This window comes from Neomonachus schauinslandi, chromosome 4 (assembly GCF_002201575.2).
Source record: "Neomonachus schauinslandi chromosome 4, ASM220157v2, whole genome shotgun sequence".
In the NCBI taxonomy this organism is placed as follows: Eukaryota; Metazoa; Chordata; class Mammalia; order Carnivora; family Phocidae; genus Neomonachus; species Neomonachus schauinslandi.
Window position 1 is genome coordinate 16,464,599 of NC_058406.1, and position 24,524 is coordinate 16,489,122.

General features: G+C 52.7%; 1 protein-coding gene across 1 annotated transcript in view; it reads left to right on the forward strand.

Moving 5' to 3' along the window:
- Positions 1 to 24,524, forward strand: part of EPHB2 (EPH receptor B2) — a 122,823-nt gene that overhangs the window by 88,906 nt on the left and 9,393 nt on the right. Inside the window, exons 5-8 of the mRNA XM_021683535.1 lie at positions 9,046 to 9,170; positions 17,008 to 17,170; positions 19,241 to 19,349; positions 19,928 to 19,992. Of these exons, the coding sequence (XP_021539210.1) occupies positions 9,046 to 9,170; positions 17,008 to 17,170; positions 19,241 to 19,349; positions 19,928 to 19,992 (462 nt within the window). The remainder of the gene's footprint in view (positions 1 to 9,045; positions 9,171 to 17,007; positions 17,171 to 19,240; positions 19,350 to 19,927; positions 19,993 to 24,524) is intronic.

The window sequence follows — 24,524 nt, forward strand, 5'->3', positions numbered from 1 at the left end:
TTTAACCTCCCAACATCCATGCCCTGTCCCCATTCTGTAGAGGAGAACCGGAGGCACCAAAGGGCGAGATATGCTGCCTGGGCTACCTGATTTGAAGCTCAGGCTCTTACCACCTTGCTAGTCCAGGTGCTGGGGTAGGACTGGGTCCCATCCAGCAGCCACAGGTAAGATCAAGGCTGTCCAGCATCCCATGGGCAGGTGGGCCATTGGAGGTATCCATGGTACCAAGCCCAGGGCCTGGCCTTAGCCTGCTCTGATCATGCGCATGGCTCAGGCCAAGAAATCAGGGAGAACCAACCAACCCAGGCTGTAGAGTCAGGCAGGTCTGGGTCTCGATCCCACCTGTGAGCTGAGGTACCTTAGGCAGGAGACTTGACCTGACTCTCGTTTTCCTCATCTGTGAAACAGACATGATTAACCTCACTGCATCTGATTGTGTAGCACCCAGAAGGTGCTGTTAAATCTAAGCTGAATCAAGGGAAGAATGAATGAGCAGATGAACAGCCACTGCAGACAGGAGCTTTTCTTGGGTTCAAGGAAAAAGACAGTATCTCCTAGACCCAATTTTTGTTGTTTTGGGGTTTTTCCCCCCAAAAAAAATATGTTCCACAAATTGCTACTTCCAAAAGACATTAATAACTATTACATGAAAAAGGGGTTCTGAAGCCAAAGGAGACCTCGACTGCCAGGTTAACTGGGTCTCTCCCCTGCAGGACTTCTTAGAGCCTTGAACAAAGGCATATACAATGTGGGTCTCATAAGCAGGGGTCTAGAACTCTGTGTTTCTGTACCTTTCTTGGCCACAGAACTCCTTTTTTTCATAGCAAAGTACCACCTTGACACCAGTTCTCAGCTTTTCCTTTTTCTACCCACAGCGCAAATGTTTGGTCCAATCAGAAAGAAATGAGGCCCATTTTCTGGAAGCGTTTTATTTGTGGAAATTCTGTTGTGACAGTTATGATCGGGTCACCCAGAATTGCAGCTGGATCATCAGGAGTTTAATGTATTGCCACAGTTAAAAGAGCGACCCCGCTATCAACCAGAAACTCCAGGAGTCCCGGAGAATGTAAGCGCAGTTGCGATGCCCTGTTGTGGTATTTTAAGCCGGCTGGTCGGCGAGAGGCTCCAGGCCACCGCAGCAGGTCACATCACAAGTGGGCTCGGGGTCTGAGGCAGAGCGAATGGTTACTGCCCATCATGGAAGCTGCATTGCCTTCCCCTGGCTCCCAGCCCCCAAGGTCAGTGACTCAGCCAGGTTCCTGAAGGTGCTAAAAAAGGGGAGAGCCTTACCCTTCCTTCTCTCCTTCCTTCCTCCAATAATATGAGTAAGTGCTTACTCTGAGCCACACACTGTCACACCGTCCCAGGCACTAGGGATAAGGGATTGAACAAGAGAGACAAGGTCCCTGTTAACACTGCAAAGCAAAGAAAGCCGCTGTGGGGTGGCAGGGGACGGGAGCGGGTGGGTGGTCAGGGAGGGCTTCCTGAGGGGCCATGGAGATCCGGGGCAAGGGGCGTCCAGGCAGAAACACCGTGGGGCCAAGGCCCTGAGCAAAGGATGACCTTGGTGTGATTGGGAACAGAAAGGTGGCCAGTGTGGACGGCACTTGGGAGTGGAGGGGCACGTGCACGGAGGTGGTGGGTGCCAGGCAGGTGCGCCCGGAGGCCACGTGGAGCATCTGTGTGTTATTTGGGGGGCAGTGGGAAGTCACGGCGTGCTGTCGACAGCAGTGAAGATGTCACAGAGGTAGCGGGATCTGAGACTGGGGCTTGGGGTGGGGGTCTCACACTGCCAATGCCCAGCGACTTCTCCCTACTCCTCTAAGCTCCTGGGGTCTTCTGACCGGTGAAAGGGTAAAGGCCGAGTACTCTCGGGGGTCTCCTTCTTGCCTCGGAGCTCGGGGCTGTGGAGACGAAGCTGAGCAAAGCCCAAACCCACACCCTCTGGTCTTGGGCCTCCTGTCTTCCTGCCCGTCAAAGGCTCCTAGTCCCAGAAGGCCCTGAGAGACCTCCTCATTCAACCCCTTCATGCCCAGAGGGGGAAACGGAGGCATATGCGGAAGGCTACTTCCCCAAGTCTCAGCTAATGAAGGGACTGGACACTCCCCCAGGGCTCGCTGGGGGCAGCAGGGCCCCTGACCACCTGCTCCAGCCAAGCAGGCCCTGCCTGGCCGGCCTCCCCCTTCCCCTCTCAGCCACAAGCCTCTTTTGTGCTTGCTCCCTGGGGCTCCATCTCCTTGCAGGGGTCACAGGGCACCACTGACCCCAGCCCCCTGCCGGCGTGCCCGGCTGGTAATTGAAAATACCAGAATTCCCTGAAGACCAACTTACAGGGAAACCTGATACCCCAGGGTGGGCGGTGGACGGCAGGAGGGATGGGAGAACATCCAGCTGTTCCCTTTTCTCAATCCCCCCGGATTCCAGGAGAAAGGCCAGCCCTGCTTGGCCCCCACTGGCCCGCCTTGATCATCTTCCCAGCAAATGCTGCCTCCTTGCCACGCCCAGGGTGACAGGGCTTATGGGATCAGAGCCCGGGTGAGCTGTCTGTAACCCAAGCCTGCCAGCTAAGCCCACCAAGCCCAGACCCCCATAGCTGTGTGGGACCTGCCCCACCAACAGCTGAGCTCCCAGAGCTGAGGTGGGCTGGGTGGTGGTGGGCGAGGTGAGTCAGCGGGAGCCGGGCGGAGTGCGCTTGGCAGCAGCAGGTTGGGAACCAGACCAGGGTGTCCTCAGAGGCCCTCTGATGACCACTGCTTTCCAGACCTCCCTGCTCAGCCCGTATCAGCCACAGTCAACGAAGGGAAGGATGCGTTGGATTGAGTGGGCCAGGGTTCAAATCCCAGCTCTGCTGCCTGCTAACTGTGTGACTCTGGGCAAGTTACTTCATACGTCAGTGCCTCCATTTCCTCATCTGTAAAATGGGTATAATAATAATACCCGCCTCATAGGGTCCATATGAGTGTCAAAGGAGTTCACTATGTAAAGCATCTGGAAAAGCACCTGGCACAGAGTGAACAAGTAGGTGTTAGGGGTTGGCCTTCCTTTTGTGTTTCCTCTGGGCACCATGGGGGCATACAGGTGTTGTCAAGATGACAAGCTTTTTATTTGAGGAGCAGGTTGTCCACTGCAGTCCTTCTGTGGCTCCCCAGTGCCTTCAGGAGAGGACAGGCTCCTGGGCAGCCTCAGCCCTGCACCTCCCCAACGACTTCTTGTACCCCTGCTTCAAGACACTCCAGACCTGCAGGTTCCAGAAGTTTAGCCTGGGCAGATGAGAGGGCCAGTCTCTGCAGGAGCTGGGCTGTGAGAAGTGGTGTTGTGGGTGGAAAATATACTCAATCAAGATTCAGCTAGTCTAGGCTCTTATGCCAGCCCCTAGCTGCTGTGTGACCTTAGACAAGTCCCCTTCCTTCTCTGGTCCTGAATCCACTGCTCCTCAAAGTGTGGTCCACACACCAGCAACATCGGCATCACCCGGGGGCTTGTTAGAACTGCAGATCCTCAGGCCCTACCCCAGACCTGTTGAATCAGAATCTTGGGGAGAGGGGTGGAGTGCCCAGTAAAGTGAGTTTTAACAAAGTCTCCTGGTTATCTCCTTATGCCCCCTCAAGTTTGAAAAGTGCACTAATCTTTAGGGACGAATTCTGCCACTTCACTGTTGGGAGGTGAAATCACGGGGAGAGAAGTTAAGGGAAGGACATTGCCCCTTCTTAGGCCTGGATCACCTTGGCTGAGTCCTGACCCGGGGGCTTGGACCCAGGAGCTCCAGCCTGGAGGTGGCAATCATTGTGTGAAAAAATATGCTTTTTCCCGTTAGACCCCGAGCCCCTGGAAGGCAGGGACCTGAGAGGTTCCTCTCTTGAGCCCCAGAACCCAGCATCATGCTGGCCCCATAGCCACTCTGTGAATTGAAATATTTTTCCAGCTTTATTGAGATATTATTGACGAATAACATGAAAGTTTAAGGTATACAATGTGATGTCTTGATTCATGTGTATATTTTGCTAAATGATTACCACAGTAAGGTTAGTTCACACCTCCAACCTCTCACATAATTACTATTTTTGCGTGTGTGGTTATAACATTTAAGATCTACTCTCTTGGGCGCCTGGGTGGCTCAGTTGGTTAAGCGACTGCCTTCGGCTCAGGTCATGATCCTGGAGTCCCGGGATCGAGTCCCGCATCGGGCTCCCTGCTCGGCGGGGAGTCTGCTTCTCCCTCTGCCCTCTTCCCTCTCGTGCTCTCTGTCTCTCATTCTCTCTCTCAAATAAATAAATAAAATCTTTAAAAAAAAAAAAAAAGATCTACTCTCTTAACAACTTACAATTATACAATATGGTATTGTTTCTTTTTCTTTTTTTTTTAAAGATTTTATTTATTTATATGAGAGAGAGAGCACATGGGAGGGGGGAGGGTCAGAGGGAGAAGCAGACTCCCTGCTGAGCAGGGAACCTGACGTGGGACTCGATCCCGGGACTCCAGGATCACGACCTGAGCCGAAGGCAGTCGCTTAACCAACTGAGCCACCCAGGCACCCCTGTGGTATTGTTTCTTATAGTCACCGTGCTGTCCATTAGCTCCCAGAACTGATTCTTCTTACAGCTGGAAGTTTGTGCTCTTAGACCAGCATCTCCTCCTTTCCCCCAGCCCACAGCCCCTGGCACCATTCTATACTCTTGAAATGTTCCTCTTTTTAAAAAAAGATTTATTTATTTATTTGAGAGAGAGAGAGAGCAAGAGTGGGGGGAGGGGCAGAGGGAGAGAGAATCTCAAGCAGACTCCCCACTGAGCAGGGAGCTGGACGCGGGCTCGATCCCACGACCCTGAGATCATGACCTGAGCTGAAACCAAGAGTCGAACCCTCAACTGACTGAGCCACACAGGCGCCCCGCCCCCCCCCGCCCCTGCCTCTTAAAGTGTTCTTTAATTTTTTTTTAAAGTAAATTCTACGCCTAATGTGGGACTCAAACTCACGACCCCGAGATCAAGAGTCGCGTGCCCCATGCACTGAGCCAGCCAGGCGGCCCTTGACATGTTTTTAACAAGCTCTCCCTCCTGATGGTGCCAGGCACCGTGGTCAAGCCTTTACATGCATTTCTCCGTTCGTGCTCATGACATCCTTGCCAGGGAAGGGTCCGCAGTGGATGGGCGGGGGGAGGAAGGGAGGCTCAGAGAGGTTGAGAGAACTTGCTGAAGGCCACAGCACCAGGGAGAGGGGAGCAGATTTCCTTGCAAGTCTGATTCCACCCTCTGGCTTCCGACCACTGCGCCGGACTGCCTCTCTGGGGCCGGGTTGAAATCTTCTCATCCGAGGGTTCAGTTGCCCGCAGAAGGCCCCAGCTGACTGAGGTCACATCCCTGTGGCTTGATGGCAGTACGGCTCTCCCACGCTTGTGGGTGCAGCGTGTGTCCGAGGCTCACGGGTACGACAGACGCGCAGTGACGGCGCACTCTGCCCGTGGACGCGGACCACAGCAGGCGGGAGAGGAGGGTGGACGGCCTGGCCCCACAGAGGAGCGAGGAGCCAGGGCCTCCGGCAGCCCTGAAGAACAGAGTGCTCAGCTCCAGAGGGAGAGACGGGTCTGGGCTGGAGATGGGGTCAGAGAACGAGGGGACAGTGGCCGGGAGCATGGCTGGGGCGGGTTAACCTGGCTCCAGGCCCAGCTCGGCGCCACCATGCTTCTCTGAGCCTCAGTCTCCTCCTCTGCAAATTGTGGATATTAACCCCCATCCCGCATTGTTGTTGAGAGGACCCAATGAGGTGACATGGGTCAGCTGCTCAGTGCACAGTGGCAAGAACCCAGTGACATGGGTGAACGCTCCCGGCGCTGACCACCTGCCAGATGCCACACTGAGCAGTGGACACGAGTTCACACATCTGCTCCCCGCAGCAGCCCTCGTGGCACGTTACCCTCAGGCGCATTTTACAGATGAGGAAACTGAGTCACGGAGCACTCTGACCGCCCCTCCACTGGGCTCTAGCAGTTAACCTCACTAATCTCCAGGGAGCATTTCCCTGGAGCCGGGCACTGTGCCAGTGAAGAGCCTGAGCTGCCGGGTTCAAGTCTGGCCCAGCACTGCATTGCTGCATGACCGTTGAGCAGGTTACTGAACAGCTCCAAGCCTCAGTTTCCCCATCTATAAACTGGGGATGTTAGTAGCCCCCAGCTAATGGGGCAATTGTGAGAATTCTCTGTTACACCTATGTTGATAGGTGTAAAGAGCCTAGAAAAGTGCTGGGCTCAGAAGAAGGGCTCAGTCAGTGTTAGGTTCGTGGCTTTATCATTGTTACTATGATACATGTATGCACAGCCCTGAAAGTCCTTCAAGTGACTTCCTGGAGCCCGAGAAACGTCACCTCGCGGTCCAGGCATCTGGTGAGAATGTATTGCTTTGTTCTGCCACTTACTCTGTATAGCCTCAGGCAAGACACTTTACTCCATACTCGGCTTCCCCATCTGCAAAATGGGCTCAAGGAGGTCTGCTTTCGAGGCTGTGGTGGGGATTAAATGGGTTAATGCGTGTCCAGAGCATAGCACGGTGCCCAGCGTGTAGTAGGTGCTCAATAAACAATGGTTAGCGGGGCCCCTTCGCTCACGTCGGGGTCTCTTGATTCTCTGGGAGGCAATAAGGAAGACAGAGTCCCCCTGTTTGACTGAGGAAAGAACTGGGGGCAGCGGGGGCCTGGTCTTCCCGAGAGGCAGGGCCAGGAGCCAAGCTAAGAGCCAGGCAGCACACTCTCAGGTGCAGAAGAAACAGAGGCTTGTCAGGGACACCGGGACCAAGGTCCACTCCTTCTTGCTGGTGCTGCCACCCTGTCTCAGGTGTCTTGGGCCAATTTTCCACTGGTACTAGGGGTGCTAGAGGGAAGCCGAACCTGCTCAGGTTCATGCTGGCCTCTGGGCTGATCCAACTCCAGGCCGAGGGCTGCCAAAGAAGGACAGGCAGGGAGCATTCGAGCTGCAAGACCTCAGGGATCTTGCAGCCTGCCCTTGGTGCAGAGGACAAAGCCAGGTCCAGAGATGGGGGACAGCTTGCCCAAGGTCACACAGTCAGTAAGCAGCGAGCCAGGGAGCAGAGCCTGGGTCTTCTAAGCAACAGAGTGTTCCCTCCACCCTGAGGCTGAAGGGACAGAAACAGAGCAGGGAACAGGTGAGTCATTGCCAGGCTTCAAGTCCCGATGAGCTCCTACCGGCCCCTGCTCCATGCTCACATCCATACAAAGCACCTGGGAAGTAAGATTTGGATGAGGAGGAAAAGGGTCCGTCTCAACCCTCAGACACCCCTGTGTGGGCCGAGACAGGGCATCTGCTTGTCACAGTCTTGCCCAGGAGCCAAGAGAGACTGCAGGAGTTGCTCCCTTCACCCTGGTGAGTCCTCAGCCGCTCCTGAGACCATGAAAACCTCGGGTCCAGAGAGGCGAGGAGGCTTACTCCAGTCACACCGCGGGGAGGGACCGTGTCAGGAGTTACCCCGGCCCCCTCCAACTCATGGGACAAGCCCTGCCCCGGCAGACCTGGGTTCAAATCCCAGCTCCCCTACTGAGGATGTGGGGGCTGTGTGATCTCAGGAGGCCCCTTGCCCCTCTGAGCTTTAGGGTCTTCACTTGTCAGTGGGGTCGATGCTGCACCCTCACCCACGGTCAGCTCAGGAAACAGATGTAAAGGGCCCCAGGCTGTGGGTGATGCATAGTAGGTGCTTTGCATAGGTTCATTCCACTTGAAAAGGAGGCCAGAAACATAGGCCCGGGTGAAATATGAAATAAGGAATCCAGAAAAAGGCTGTGTGTCATGAGCTCACCGTGCGATCTTGGGCAGCTCACATCCCCTCCCTGGACCTCAGCTTCCACATCAGTAAAATGAAGGGACGGGACTAAATTATGTCTAAGAGTCCTCCTAGCACTAAACAGGCTGCCCCTGACTTCCTGTCCCCTTCCTTTAACTAGCAGCACTAGGGGGAGGGAGGGAGGGATTTTGTTGAGGTAGAATTCCTATCCGATTAACCATTTTCATGTGTACGATTCAGTGGCATTTAGTGCATTCACAGTGCTGTACCACTACCACCTCTCTCTAAGCCCAGAACATTCTCCGTTCCTCCCTACCCTCAGCCCTGGCAACCACCAACAGCTTGCTGTCTGTGGGTTTACCTATTCTGAATATTTCATACAAATGGACTCCTAAAATATATGACCTCTGTGTCTGTCTTTCACTTGGCGTGTTTTCGAAGTTCATCTACATTGTAGCACCTGTCAGAACTTGATTTACTTTTATGGCTAAATAAGATTCTATGGTATGTGTACACCATAATTTGTGTACCCATTCATCCGTTGATGAACACCTTGGTTGTTCCCACCTTTTGGCTATTGTGAATAGAGCTGCTATAAACATTCATGTACAAGTATTTGTTTGAGTACCTGTTTTCAGTCGTTGGGGATATAAAATTAGGAGTGCCAATGCTGGGTCATGTGGTAATTCTATGTTTAACTCTTGAAGGAACTGCCAAACTGTTTTCCATAGGAGCTATGGATTTATTTTTATAAATTTATTTTTGGCGGTCATTTTTATTCAGTGCTAGCTCCCTGGTGCATAGTAGGCATTTGGTGCACATTTGTGGAAGGAACAGGGGCGTCTCCGACCCTCTCTGCTCCCCTCTGCCACGGTCCCATCATCATGTCTTGGGTCTGTAAGTTCCCTAGTCCAGTAGGCTGTAAGCTCCAAGAGAGAATGAACACCTTTCATCCAGCTGCTTTGGGCCAGGCCAGAGAAGGGCCCAGTGCATCTATCTCTCACTTGGTGTGGCTTGAGCTCCCCGGGAACGGCCAGCATCGTCTGTGTCTGAAATCTGCAGGTACTTCAGGAAAGCAGCACCCACGGTCCTCCACAAGTCCCTCTGCCCCCCGTCGGCCCCCTAGGCAGGCTATGTGGCCTCAGCCAGATGCCTGCCCCTCTCTGATCCTCTACTCTGTCCGTCTGGGTACCTCTAAAGTTGGGCCAGAAGCTGCACCCTCTCCTGCTGCCCCTGACCCCTGACCTCTGACCTCTCTTCCAGCTCCCTCGGCCGTGTCCATCATGCACCAGGTGAGCCGCACCGTGGACAGCATCACCCTGTCGTGGTCCCAGCCTGACCAGCCCAACGGTGTCATCCTGGACTATGAGCTGCAGTACTATGAGAAGGTACCTGTGCTCCTGGGTGCACTCCCCACCCCCACCTCCCTGGGGCCTGGGGTTCTACCATCCCGCGAGACTGGACCCCCTGGTGCCTCAGAGAGAGCACTGGCCTCCGAGTCAGGCTGCCGGGCTCAATTCTGACTCCAGTCCTCCCCAGCTGTGGGACCTCAGGCAGGTGTCTTGACCTATCAGAGTCGTGCTTTTCTGGGCTGGGGCACCGGGCCAGCAATCTCAGTAAAAGGCAATGGTCATGGCCCTTTCCTCACCGAGACCCTTCCTCTTGACTTCAGTGGGCCTGAGGTTCTGAAGAACTGGTTTCCCGAAAAGCGTCACCCATTCTGAAGCCAAGATTTAAAACTGCTCAAGACAGCTTCTCTCCAGGGTGAGAGTAGACCTCCCTCCCCGTGTTGTTCTGATTCCAGCTAAAACATTTGTTTTCATTTGCCTGGATGCCATTTGTATGGGGAGAGAGCGATTTCTCTTTGAGCTTTTAAAATCAGACCCTCGTTACCCCCTCAGGGCCCTCTAGGACCCGGGGACCCGGGGTTGGAAGCCCCTGGTGTTGTAGAGGGGCACTGGACTAGGAGTGAGAAGCTGTAGGTTCGGATCCCAGCTCCATCCAGAACCGGCCTTGTGACCTTGGGCAGGCATCTTCCCTCTCTGAGCCTGTTTCCTCCTGTGTCGAGTCCTAAGGAGATTGGCTGTCTTGACTGGGGGCTGCACAGGGACAGGGACGGTGCCCGGCATGGCTCCTGGCCCTAGCGGAGTGTGCTTTCCCTTCCTCCCGTCTGCCCTGCCTGCTGCATGGTGGGCATGAGCTACACCTGTGAGTCCAGGTGAGGTCCATACATTTGAACGTGGGGCCTGCTCGGTGTGGGGGCCGGGGGTAGATAGAGCTGCTCGACAGCAGAGGTCCAGGAAACTCTCTTTCTGACTGGAGACTTTTCTTCCCTGCATCCTGAGGCACCAAACAGCCACAGAGGCTGCAAGGGCCCCTGGGAAAAGTGTCATGGGGATCGCATTCAGACTAAGGTGTGAATGACTATAGGAAGTGCTTTGGTTGAGGGTTGGCAACTGGAAATGGATAAGAAGGCTCTCCCCCACGGCTGAGAGGAAGAGAGATGGAAGCAGTTCCAGCCACCCTGGCTGGAGCCCTGCCTCCTGAGGCCCAGCCCCACCCTTCCACGCTGTTAACTGCCGGCTCAGCCCAACTCCCTTGGTCTCAGGGGGCTGCAAACTCCTGTGCAGCCTCACCCAGCTGGTTTATGATTGCTGGTGTCCTTGCTCGTCCCCCGCTCTAGGCAGCACATTCCGAGAGGCCAGGGACCACATCTGTCCCATTCACTGTCTTCTCCCCAGCACCCTGGGCCCGGCACCAAAGAGACGCTTGATAATATTGGTTGAAGGAATAATTGAATGGATCCCTTCCCAGGGCCTGTTCCTCCAGGGAGGAGACCTTGCCTTAACGTCTGCTGTTTCCCCAGCCTGGCACACAGCAGGTGCTCAGGAGGTGCTGCTGGACGTCCCGAGCTGAGGAGGGTGTGAGGGAAGCAGGGCCTGGAAGGAGCCAGGCATCCTGTAGCCTGAGCCAGACCAGCTGTTCCCAGGCCCAGGAAAGCCCCGGGGCCCTGCAGGAACCAGCGCTTCCACCCCCTCTGGCGGGGACAGCTTAGCAACTCAGAATTCAAAAACGAAAAAAACTAATTAAGAAGCTTTATGATTAAACGAAACCGAAAGTATTTGTCCCCGAAGACTAGAGCGGAAATGAGGAATCCCGGCGCGGGTCCTGCCTCCGACCCATTTCCTACCGAGACGGGAGGGGCTGGGGAGGCTGCTGGAGACGCGAACCAAGAGGCCGCTCTGCCCTACTTTCTCCTGCGGCCCGGCACCCCCAGGCCTCCGACGCCGTGGCAGGACCAGCAGGCCACCAGCTGCAGCAGCCGCGGCCACCACCTGCTCACATGTCATGAGCGCACACCGCCTCCAACCTGTCGCTCCTCCTCACAGCAGTGCCATTCACCCCACTGGATGGGAGGGGAAACTGAGGCAGGGAGAAGTTGTGCGACTTGTCCAAGAGCACCCAGCTACTAAGTGGTGGAGCACGGATTTGGGCCTATGCCCTCGCTCTTCACCTGGCTCTCCTGCCTTCCGGTTTTCTCTCAGGGATGCTTCTGGGATGACCGTTTAAAGGTGGACAGGACCAGGCTCTGAAGGAGGAGCTTAAGTACAAATGGCAAGAGAGGGACAGGACTAGGGCGGTGCGACTGTGGTGAGACATGGCCCTACTCAGTCAGCCCCTCCTCCCAGGGCCCGGGGTGCAGTGAGAGGCAGCTTGGCATCTGCCAGTGGGAGATGGACACCAGTTCATTCAGTATTCACTATCACCAACTTTGGGCTGGGCCCTGGGCTCGGTGCTGGGAATCCTGTGATTAGCCAGACATGCCCAGAGGCCTCAGGGCCTTCACAGTCCAGGGGAAGCCACAGATCCAGACATAAATAGCCATGAGACCAGTTGTGACACAGTCACAGAAGGGCCAGCAAAGGTCCTTAGGGGCACCAAGGAGGGACCCATGACCTGGGTATAAGTGAGGGGAAATCTTCATTCCAGGGACAATTGAGCTGAGCCTTAAAAGATGCTAGGAGTTCACCAGACAGACAAGGGTTGAGGGCAGTCATTACAGACAGCAAGAGCAGCACATGCAAAGGCCCTGGGGCAGGAGAAGGCAAGTGTGGAGGAGCAATATGAACAAGAGCGAGATTAGTAGGGAAGGAGTTGGAGAGGGAGACAGGCTGGATTGTGGTGGGCCTTCCACGCCTTTGGAGTCTGGATTCAATTTAAAGTACTACGGGAAGCCGTTGGAAGGTTCTGGAATGACATGATCTGACTCAGATTATGTTAAAGATCCCTGTACCTTACTGTGTGGAGAACAGACTGGAAGGGGGTCCTGGGGACACAGACCCTTTAGAGGGCTCTCACGGGACACCAAGTGAGAAATGATGGTGGCATGGCATAGGGGCTGGCTGCAGAGATGGTGAGAAGCCCACAGATTCAGACGGTGTTTTGAAACTCAGGGGACCAGGGAAGTGTGAAGGACAGCTCCCGATGGATGGTGGTGCCTTTTCCTGGGGCCAGTGTGGGTTTGTGATATGGAGGTACAGGTGTGGTGCTTGCCGGGGGTGGAAAGGTATAGCCAAGAACAGACAAGAGGGTGTGCAGAGATAAAACGGAAATGGATGGACAGAATCAGGAAGATGGCAGATCTAAGGAGAGAAAGAAAAAGGAGTTGATGGCAAGTGTCAGGGGAGATGGCTGTGCAGGGGGAGGAGCAGTCTCGGTCCCCAGCCTCTCAGGCTTCCATCACGGAGGGACAGCCAGAATGCGGGATGGATTTCTGACAAGTCCACAGCCAGCTCTTCCCTAACACTTCAGAATCCTGCCAGTGCCTGCCATTGATTTCTTTAATGAAGGCTGCAGATCTTCCCAGGTAGGGAAGTTAGGCAGCGAGCTCTGTGGTCCCATGTGGGCCCCGCCCCCACCATCTTTCCCACTCCTCCTTTCCTTCTTTAGAAAGGGCTCTTTTTGGAGCGGGCTCTCCATTTGGCCTTTCCCCAGCTCCACTGGGGATTTCCCAGCCTGCCCGGAGCCCGGAGCTAAAAACCACTTTGCTGGAAAGCTTCTGGATGCCGCTGACGAATGGTGTTGGCCAGACCCGTGCTGGCTGTTTCCATCGGCTCCACCGTCCTAGGAGAGTTGGCCTCCTTTGGTAGCCGCCCCAGAGCAGGTTCATGCTCCCTTTGGCTCCCCCAGCGCTCCAGAAGATTCATTTGTGGGACCACCTATGGCAGATGGGCCCCTGTAGGCCTCATCGATTTGTGTTTACTCAACAGAAATTTCTACTTGGCAGAGCAGAGGGGAAGGAAGGCTGGGCGCGGTGGGGATGAGCTATGAAAATCCAGGCTGCATTGGTTGTTGTCCAGGGTACGTGGAGCAGTGTGGACGGTTGTCCAGTGTGGACAAGGAGATGTTTGTTCTGACACTCGCTCACTTTTGTATTCATTCATCCATTTCATGAACATCGGTGAAGGCTTAACCTGTCACGGTGTTGATAACAATGAGGGCGATAGCCAATATTTATTTATTAAGTCCCTATGTGTGCTGGAGACTATGCTAAAAGCTTTACCCATTTTTTTCCTGTTGAATCTCCACACCCACTCTGTGTGGCATATGGTGATGTTATCCCACTTCAAAGATGAGAAGACCGAGGCTCATAGAGCTTAAGAAATGCACCCAGTGCTCACTGGCCCGTAGTCTCCGGGTAAGGATTCAAACTAAGGACTAGTGGATTTCTTTTTTTTTTTTTAAGATTTTATTTATCTAAAAAAAAAGATTTTATTTATCTATTTATTTATTTATTTAGAGAGCACGAGTGAGCGGGAGGGGTGGAGAGGCCGAGGGAGAGAGAGAATCTCTAGCAGACTCCACGCTGAGCGCAGAGCCCAATGTGGGGCTCGATCTCACAACCCTGAGATCCTGACCTGAGCTGAAATCAAGAGTCCGACGCTTCATCGACCGAGCCACCTGGGTGCCCCAGAACTAGTGGATTTCATACTAAATTTCTTCCCCTAACCCATCAATGCTTAGTCCTTGTTCAGATACAGGTGCTTCAGCCACGGGGGAGGAGAGAAGGGGACTGATGTCTCCAGAGCAGTTCCTTTGTGCCAGACACTACTTGATCACAACAACCCTGAGAGGTTGGCGTTTATTGTTCCTTTTCTGGAGTAGAAAACAGGAGCCCAGGGGAGTGAAGGGTCTCTCCCAAGGTCACAATGCAAGTAAGGGGAAGAATCGGCATTTGAAATGACTTCCAATCCCCAGCTCTGTCCTGTTCCCTGCTTTAGAAAAGCGATCCACGAGGTTCGTTCCTCATTCTCCTGAGGCACCTATGCCCCTGGCAGTTACCTCCCATCTCCATCCTATAATCAGAAACTTAAAACTTCCACCCTCTCTAAGTGGGCACCCACCCACGCAGTCTGCAGACTCCATCCCCTTTTCAAGCCCCAGCAGATTCCATGTTGGCTGGCGGCACCTAGTGGACAGTCTTGATACTGCAACCTGCGTTCGTAGTTTTTGTTTTTTGTTTTTTGTTTTTTTGTTTTAATAGTCTATGATGTTCATTCATTTGTTCCTGGCGGTAGTTAGTGAGCACCTACTATGTGCTGAGTCTGCGGTCCCGGAGATGAATGAGACAAGGTCTCTGCCTTTGGGAAACCTATAGTCCTTAGAGAAAACACATGCATATCAGAACAACAGGTGGGAGAGGAGACAATGGACGTGCAACTTTTTCTGGGACATCTGAGAAGTTTCCCCAGCAAAGGTGGTACTTGTACTAAGTCTTGATGAACAGGCAGATGGGGAAAGGGTATTTCAGATAGGGGAAACAACACTTGCCAAGGCTCCGAGTGTCCAGGGAAGGTAAGGTTGCCAAAAAAAAAATATAGGACACCAGTTACATTTAAATTTTTTAAAATAATTTTTTAGTATAATTGTGTTTTAAATATTACATGGGAAAAACTTATACAAAAAAAATTATTCATTGTTTATCTGAAATTCAGATTTAACTGAGCATCCTGCATTTTTATTTGCTAAATCTGGCAGCCCTACCAAGAAAGGGAGGGGAGGCCTTTGGGTATGACCAGAGCCTGGAGGACACTGGAGATGTGCAGGCAAGATTGGCAAAGGGTGAGTCATGAAGGGTCTGGAATGCCAAACTGAGGAGTACGGCCTTTACCCTGTGGGCATCGGGGCAGGTCTCTGTGTGCAGGCCTCTGTGCTTAGTACAGGGTAATAAAACACAGCCACTCCTTTCAGGAGTTTACGGTCAAGGTTGTGCGATCAGCCTGTGCCCAGGATGAGGGGACATAGCAGAAACCCCCTCCTAGGGCATCCAGGCAAGTGCTCCAGGGCTCAGAGGAAGGGAGGCACATCTGGCTGAGAGGTCAAGCAGGCTTCCTAGTGGAGGAGGCAGATGAGCTGGCTCAAGAAAAGAGACTTCCTATGTACTGCTGCTCCCTGGGAGGTGTGAGGGGGTGGGAAGGAGGCACCCACAGGTCAGCCCCTTCTCTAGCCCCCCATATCCCAAGTTCTTTCTCATCTCCTTGCGTTCGCACCTGGTGCTCCTTGCCAAACATGCCCTCCCTTTTTTTGACCTGGGTGACTTCTGTTTGTTCTTCAAAATTCCATTGCATAACCCCACTCTGCAGAGAGCATTGCCTGACTTCACCCGATGGCCCCCACCCAGGCGAGGTCACATGCCCGCAGCACACTGTGCTTACCCTACCTTTATTCATATTAATGCATTTTATCCTCTAAGCAACCCTCTGAAGTGGCTGTGACCATTATTATCCCCATTTTACAGATGATGAAAAGGAGGCAAAGAGAGGTTAAGAAACCTCCCCAAGGTCACAAAGATAGTAAGTAGAAGAGTCAGGACTTGAACCCAGGAAGTCGGGCTCCAATTTGTGATCTTAACCTCTAGGCTAAGATGCCCAGAATGACATTGCACTCACTGAATTTCATTGTTTCAAGGGAGTTTTCAAGGGCTCTGTGCAGCACACAGGCACGTGACCGGCATGCACAATCAGGTGTGCATTTTTCTGCACAGAGGTTCATAGCTTTCATCAGCTTCTCAGAGGCGTTCGCGATCTTCCTCCAAGAGCTGAAATCTCCACACTGTTTGTGTTTCTGAACTGAGCTCTCTGAATCCAGCGCCCGTACCCGAGTCCCTCGGAGTCCCCAGGGCCTAGTGCAAAGAGGGTGTTTGGGGATGGTTTGGGCGGTAGCTGACTGCTGTCTGCACGAGCATCATATAGACTGGCAGACGTCTGCATCCAACTCATCCACAGCTCTGTTGCCGCTGCAGCAGCTCAGCTTTGTCTTGTCCCGTACTCCTTGGGTCACCCTGGGCAGTCCTCAGGTCAGAATTGGCATTCTGCAGCTCTCAAAGGAGGGAACATTAGGTCCTGCGTACTCAAGCCTTGGACATTAGAGATAGCTCCATGTAGGAGCCTGGTTTTGAGTGCCAAAGCAGCCACAAGCTCAAGCATGACCTTGAGCATCATTTTCCCCATCTGGGCCTTAATTCTTGCCTCACTCAAGTGTACTGTGGCTGAACAGGGGTCCTTCCATGTAACCTATCAAGGCATGGGGCAGGGAGGAGGATGCAGAAGTGGGTAAGGTAGGCCCTCTTCCTGCTGTCTCCAAGAACTCACAGCCTAGACCTCAGGGTCTAGGCCACTCAGCATCTGTGCATTAATCAGCTATCACTGAGGATGATGCTGCAAAATAAACAGTCCCCGAAATACAATGGCTTCTAAGCACCGATTTTCTTGCTCATTGGTTGGAGTCTGTGGGTCAACTGAGGTGGCCCTGTTTCAGGCTAGGAGTTAGGTCAAGGTCTTCCCTACATGTTTCTCATTCTGGAACCAGCTGTTACCCAGGTTCAGCCCCATCATGGCCTAAGGCAGGAGCACAAGAGGCCAAGCCAACTCAACAAGCACATGTAAAGCCTCCACTTGCATCCTGTCCTCTAGAATGTTCCAAGGACCAAAGCAAGACACATGGATAAATTTGGCATCCACGAGGCAGAGAAACATACTCTGCCTTCTTTTGTGGGAAGTCACATGCAAAAAGTATGGGTGTGTAATTCCGTTACAGGGAGGGAGCGAAGAACTGGGAACCACAGATGTTTATCTTAGTGGCCAAACCCGCCCCAAGTGGCAGGAGTGGGCTCTGGGCCCGCTGTGGGCAACCACCTTGCTAATGGTCTTCTCTGTTCCTCGGCAGGAGCTCAGTGAGTACAACGCCACAGCCATAAAAAGCCCCACCAACACGGTCACTGTGCAGGGCCTCAAAGCCGGCGCCATCTATGTCTTCCAGGTGCGGGCACGCACCGTGGCAGGCTACGGGCGCTACAGCGGCAAGATGTACTTCCAGACCATGACAGAAGGTGAGCGACATCCAGAGGGCAAGAGGAGGCCATTGGCTCCGCAAACAGAATCAGCTTGAAGGTCCCCGTTCCTTCAAAGTGCCTTTGTACAAATTAGAAAAGGCGCTCCCTCTTCTGGATGTCAACCCTCCCTGCCGACCGGAAACGAGCCATCCACTGGTGTCCGTGGCTGGACAGCACGTGGACTACCCCACTGCCATCCTATCAGCCAGGCAGCTTCCTCTTGCAGGACTGTCAGGAGCTCAGCCCTAGCTTGCAGAGACACTCTGAGCAAGTCACTTCCCTCCCCTGGCCCAAATTTTCCTCATCTCCAAATTGAAAGCATCATATTCAGTCTTTGAGAGCACACCAGTTTCACCCATGCGCTATTCCAGTGACTTGCAGTTGGATTGAGAAGAATTCTGAAGTGCAGCAGGAAGAAGTGCTGGGATGGATTAGTGATGTCTGCCGTGGGCAAGAGAAGGGGAAGCTGCAGCCCACATGCTGCGTGGCTCCCAGTCTGGGACCCCATGGTCTCTAAGTACCCTTCCTGCTCTAATAATCTCTGAGGACCAGCAGAGTTAAGAGCGTGAGCTCTGATGCCAGACAGATGGAAATTACAGTGCTGATTCAGCCCTAACGGTGTGGCCCTGAGCAGCTCTGAGTCTCAGTTCTCTCATCTGTAAATGGGGATGGTGACAACTATCTCATTATCATCATCATCATTATCAAAATGGTGTAAAGATGGGGGCTAAACATATAGAACCTGGCCCAGGGTTGGCACTAGGTCTCACACGTAGTTAGCATTCACCGAATAGTAGTTGAGGTCATTGTTGTCATTGCTGTGAGTCTAGCGGCCCCTTCACCAACCAGCCCAGCTCCAGGGTAGCTTGACTTATGACCAGACTCCAGCGTCCCCTCTTAGCGTCTGCTTTAACCACTGCTCATGGGCCTTGGCCTTTGCCTAGCTGAACATCTCAGAGGCTCCTACACCCATGAACTCTCATCTTATCACAAACATCCTCCCTAATGACTCCACCGTCTCTGCTGGAACGCTAACAGCACCTCCTCTGTAAAGCCCCACCTCCTTGTGGCCAGCAATTTCACCTCTCTTGGCCCTCTTGCATGTTGGATGGATGTCATTGACCTGGGGCGTGGGGGACTGTCCCAAGACCCTTTCTTTATTAACTCAGCAAATGTGCGCTGGTGCTAAGGACCCAGAACTTACCCGGTCCCTGACTTCAACAAGCTCTTGTCTGGTCATGGACGCAAACGAAAAGTAATAATAATAAAATTTAAAACAATGATGGTGTTGATGGCATTGAAAATGTGCCGAGTGGTTTCGAAGAGCCGGGCCAATGCTGAGTGCATTTTATGCATTATCTCATTTAAGCCCATACACAGACCTGGGTTCACATGCTGGCTTTGGCCACTTTCTAACTCTGTGACCCCAAGCTAGTCATGGCATCGCTAAACCTCAGTGCCCTCATCTGCACATGGGGTGATCGTGGGCACTGAATCATAGGAGGATTCTGAGAATCAAACAAGATACATAACATATTTAGCACAGTGACCAAAAGAATAAAATGCTCAATAACAATAATAGTTCATATTTACTGAGTGGTTACTGTCCTGCCACCTGTCCTTCTACGTGCTTATACAACCAGCCTCTGAGATGGGGACTCTTCTCCCCACTTTACAGATGAGGAAACTAAGCTGCAGAGAGGCAAGTCACTTCACCAGAGACCACAGACAGGAAGGCACTGCCGGGGCTCAGACCCAAGGAGTCTGGCCTCCGAGTCTGTGCTTACAGCTGCCTCTCTGTATGTCAGCTTCTTATTATGGTTGATTTTCATACCGACATTGAGGTATTATGCCCATTTTATAGATGAGAAACTAAGGGTTGGACAGTCCACGGACTTGTCCAAGGTTACCTGTGAGTGTGTCCCGGCTGGTTCTCCATCTCGGCATGGGACAGGTGCTCTCTCAGGAGTGAGAACAGAGTCTGGGGATCCCAGGAGGCCTGGTGGGGGGGGGGGCGTTAGGACTCCCAGAGCCAGGCTGACAACATCCACGTGCTTTCTCCCCCAGCCGAGTACCAGACAAGCATCCAGGAGAAGCTGCCACTCATCATCGGCTCCTCGGCGGCTGGCCTGGTCTTCCTCATTGCTGTGGTCGTCATTGCCATCGTGTGCAACAGGTGGGTGGGTGTCCCCAGCCCCATCCAGGCCTGGCTGTCCATCTATTCAGCCATTCCTGAACAGTGTCTGTGAGCCGAAGTGATACTCCCATCATTCCCAGGGCCAGGGAGAGGCCTGGGCAGGCCTGGATACTCTCCCACCTACTTGGCCACCATTAGCTCCAGTCCATCCCTTTGGGCTAGAGTTGCCTTGACAAGCCCACTGTTCATGGAGGTGGCACATAGAGACACCAATACTTCAGCATGAAGGAATGCTCTTCTTCCGTAGATCAGACAGGGCCCTAAGGTCAGATGGACAGAAGCCCTGGGATTTCTGGGGCCATGAGAGATGACTTTGAAAAGGGCTTGGCTGAAGAGGGGATGGGGCAATGGTGAGCCTGGATTTGGAGAGGTGGGAAGGGATGGGGGCGGAGGGGAGTGGCCAGGAAGGGTGAGGCTGCTAGGCCAGGGGAAGGCAGGGAGCCCTCTGGCAGGGGTGTGGTTTTGAGGGCCTGCCCTCCCTCTCCCTATCACCTACTGTGGCTCCCAGCTCCCCGGGGCTTCCAGGTGGCTCCAGCCCTTTGCTCTTGTTCCAGAAGACGGGGGTTTGAGCGTGCTGACTCGGAGTACACGGACAAGCTGCAGCACTACACCAGTGGCCACAGTATGTACACCCCAGCAGGGCCAGCACCCCGGGCCCTTTGCTTGTCAGTTCCCCGGCAACCTCTCCAGCCTCCTTCCACTGCCTCCCATCTTGCTGCAGCCAGACTCAACGTCAAGCTGTTCCCTGAACGGAACAAGCTCACTCTGCCCTCTTGGCCTCTGCACCTGCCGTCCCCTCTGCCCTGAGCATCACCCGCCTTCTCTTTACCCGTGTAACTGCCTCTCCCTCAGCCGCAGCGCATACAAACCGCTCTGAGCAGCCTCCCCTGACCCCCGCCCCACCCTGGCTTTAGGGCCCCATCTGTGCTTGCACAGCGCCCCCTTACCTGCCTGCATCGTGAGGGCCATGTCCCTGTCTCTGCAGCATTATGGTGGGAGCACCCGGAGACGTCACCTGTGCCCCCGAACGCCAGCACGCTGCCCGGCACTTAGCAGACACTAGATCCCTATTTTCACAATAAATCCATGAGTTGCATGAGATGCTGAGGACCCCAGGCTTTGGCCCGGGAGGTGGCAGGCCCTGTCGCTCCTCCTTGGTGACCCCTCTGGTAGCCACTGCCCCCCACCCAGTGCCTCCACTTCCCCCACTGTCCCATCCCATCCCAGGCCAGGACTGGGGGCACAGGAGCTGCACACCCAGAGCAGACAGCCCCTCTCTAGGGGCCCAGCAGAGGCAGAAGCAGAGCATAGATTCCTCTCGATTTTACCCTGGCAGAACCGACATGGGGCGGGCTGGGGGGAGGAGGGCAGGGAGAACCTTCATCCTCTCTTCCACTCGCTCAGCAAATGGGAATTCCAAATGGGTCCGATATAGCTTCTCAAACTGTACTCAGTGGGGTACCCTGGGGCTTCTGAGATGCCGCTGGGTAAGAGAGGCCATCGGCATAGCCCTTCACGTGTCACACAGTCTTTGTGACCTGCTGTGTATGCCAGGCACTTGTTTTAGCGAGCTGGGGATACACAAGTAAGCAAACCACATATCCCCACACTTGCGGAACTTAGATTCTGGTGAGAGGGCCGGGGAACAAAAGAAATACAGGTCGTAAATGAGAAAAGCACATGGCGTGCTAGAAGATGAAAGTGCGGGGCGCCTGGGTGGCTCAGTCGTTAAGCGTCTGCCTTCGGCTCAGGTCATGATCCCAGGGTCCTGGGATCGAGTCCCACATCGGGCTCCCTGCTCGGCGGGAAGCCTGCTTCTCCCTCTCCCATTCCCCCTGCTTGTGTTCCTGCTCTCGCTCTCTCTCTCTCTGTCAAATAAATAAATAAAATCTTAAAAAAAAAAAAAAAGAAGAAGAAGATGAAAGTGCTACGGCAGAAGGCAAAGTAGAACAGGGTGATGGGCTGAGAATTGCAAGGTCAATAGAACTGCCTATTCAGATAGGGCAGTTGGGGGCGGCCTCACTGAGAGGGTTTTAGTTGAGCAAAGACACGAACGAGCTGTGGGAGTGAGCTGCATGGACAGACCTGAGGGAAGAGCCTCCCAGGCAGAAGGAAGAGCCAGTGCAAAGGCCCTGAGGCTGGAGTGTGCCTGGCAGGTTTCAGGAACAGCCAGGAGGCTAGTGTGACTGGAGCAGAGTGGGGAGGCAGGAGGGGCAGGTATGAGGGGCCCCAGCATGCAGGTCCTTGTCAGCCATGGCGGGGCCTCGGTTTTTATTCTGAGTGGAATGGGGGACCTCTAGAAAGTTCTGAACCAAAGACTGACACAGTCTGAGTTACAGTTTTGACAGGACTTCTCTGGCTGCTGCGTGGAGAATGGAGTGAAGGGGCTGTATGACACCAGGCAGGACAGAAGCAGGGAGATCTGTGAGGTGGCTGTTGGAATCATCCAGAGAAGATTCTGGATTCTGACATGTTCTAAAAGTACTAGATTTGCTGCAGGACTGGATGTGGGGTGTGCAAGAAAGAGCAGAGTCAAGGAGTTCTAGATATCGAGCCTCTGGGTTAACAGTCAATTTGCAGTAAATGTTCCTGAGCTTAAAAAACCATTTTAGACATAAATGTAAAAAATAATTAAACCATTAAAATTTTCAGAAGACAATTTAGCTAACTATTTCACTGATATTCTAAGCCTAAAAGCAATGGAAGGCTCACAAGAAAAAGGCAGAACAATTTAACTACACCGAAATTAGAAATCACCTGTACATTAAAAGTAAAAGTCATAAATTACGTCACCCCCTCTTATTCCCCAAGTAATGAAATCATAGTTATAGTTAGAGCTAACTGTATTGAGGGTGTTCTGTGTGCCCAGAACTGTTTTAATGCTTTACGTGCATTTGTTCATTTAATCCTTATAATTATCCTTGTAATATAATTGAGTATGAGGGAACTGAGGCCCAGAGAGGTCACACAGCAGCTCAGGGCCGGAGCTGAGGTCCACACTCCTCACCACGCTGTGCTGTCCACACCCGACTAAGCTGGAAAAAGGTGGGCTCACATGCTCTGTCACCTGGAGCCATGTGGGAGCATCACTATTGAGCGTGTGAGTCACTAACAAGGAAACAGGGGACAGTAGGGATTTATTTTTAAAATAGAGCCCAGGATTTGTTCATGGATCAACACATTCTAAAGCTCAAGCTCCTACTCCCTGCATCTAAGAAAGGGCCTTGGTTTTTTCAAAGCACTACCAGCCCTGTGGTCCCACACCCACCAGCAACCCTGTGTGGCCGGGACAGAGAAGGAATCTGAGGCCTGGAGATGTGTGTGGCTGGCTTGAAGTCACCCTCACCGGCTCATGTGTCCCATCATTCAGCAGGTGCTGAGTGAGGACCAAGGTCTATGGTACCTGGGTGTGACCCAGAGGGACCAACCTGGTTTCTCATCCCTGCTCCACCACTGGGCAGCTCTGTGACCTTGGGGAAGTCATCGAGCCTCTCTGAACCTTGGCATCTTTACATGGGAAGTAGCCAGAATGATGCTTCTTTCACAGAATTGTGAGGATTAAATGAATTAATGGATATGAAAGTGCTTCCTAATAATATTTAATAATAACCAACTCTTCTCTATAGCAGGTAACAATTATTCAGTGTTTTCTATTTGCCAACTACTATACTAAGCCCTTTAAAAAGATTCTCATTTAATCCTTGCAGTTAAGTACCTAGACCAGCACCTTGTAGGTGCTGTTTATGAGCTCCACTGTAGATATGGAAAAAAGTGAAGCACAGAGAGGTTAAGTAATTTGCCCAAGGGCACACAGCAGTATCAATACTGTGGTTGATCCTCAATTCAAACTCATAAAGGAGCTTATTTATGATTATTATTACTGGCAGATCCAGAATTCAAACCAGGTCTCTGAATGTCTGGTTCCTCCTGCCTCCTTCACCCTGAATTTCCCCTTTGGGTTCAGGACAGCAGGTAGTGGCCCTGACAGTCGTAAGTCATCCAAACAACAGCTCAGTATTTTCTGAAGACTCTGACTCCAGAGATCCTCATCCAGCTTCAGTGCAGTAAATACCGTCCTGGGAGCCGGGCCTTGAGCAAGGCTCGGCCGCAAGGAGCTCCGCTTCCATTCCAGGATACAGGATGGGGAAGCAGTTGAAAGTGTAGACTCACAGCCACATGACCTGGATTCAAACCCCTCATGTGCCACTTATCAGCTCTGTCCATGTCCCCTTGGGCAGGTCATCTAACCTTTCTTATCCCACAGTGTCCTCCTCCAAACAATGGGGATAATATTAGGTTTGGCCAAATGAAATTACCCGTTTTGTAGGTCAGAAACAGTCAAATACTAACAATTTCATAAGGCTCAGGCTAATAATAGCATTTACCTGGTAGGGTTTTCAGGAGGGTTAATTGGATAGATACCTGTAGAGTACCTAGACCTGCTACAAGGGCCTGCTACCTGGCAAATCCACACTGAATTGTGAGCAGATTGTGTTATTAATGAGGAGATGAAACCAGAGGGTCATAGAAGCAGGGACAGCTCAGAGTCATACATTCAATAAGTATCTACTGAATACCACCTTCACATGTGTACTCCAGAGAAAACATTCTAGAGCAAGGACTCGTAACTTGGGGTTCACAGACCCCAAGAGCTTCACGGGCCCATGAACATTCCAAAATTATATGCTGAATCTGGGAGTGTGACACACAGGTGAATAATTTTCCAAGGAGCAGATTCATAGCTTCTGTCAGATTCTCAAAGGTATTCATGATCCCAAACAGGCAGAAAGAGAAAAAGAGGACATTCCAGTAAGTAATGCTATTACTCTTTCAATAAGCATTTCGTGAGCACCCTCTATGTGCCAGGATCTAGCATGAACTAGACAGACATGGCCTCCATGGCCCTGATGGAGAGAGTGGAAAGCAAGTCCTCACAGGCAGCAGTGTTCCAGAAAGGGGTGGCAGGAGGCTGTGGGCATGTGTATCTAGGAGACTTAATACAAGATAGGAGGGCCATATAAGTGGGTTCAGAGACAGGGCTTCAGAGCCTAAAAAGAAAGCATGGATCTCCCCTGGAAGGATCCAGGCAAGCTTCACAGAGGAGGTGGCATTTGATCTGGACACAAAGAGGAAGAGAAGGGTATTGCAGGTGGA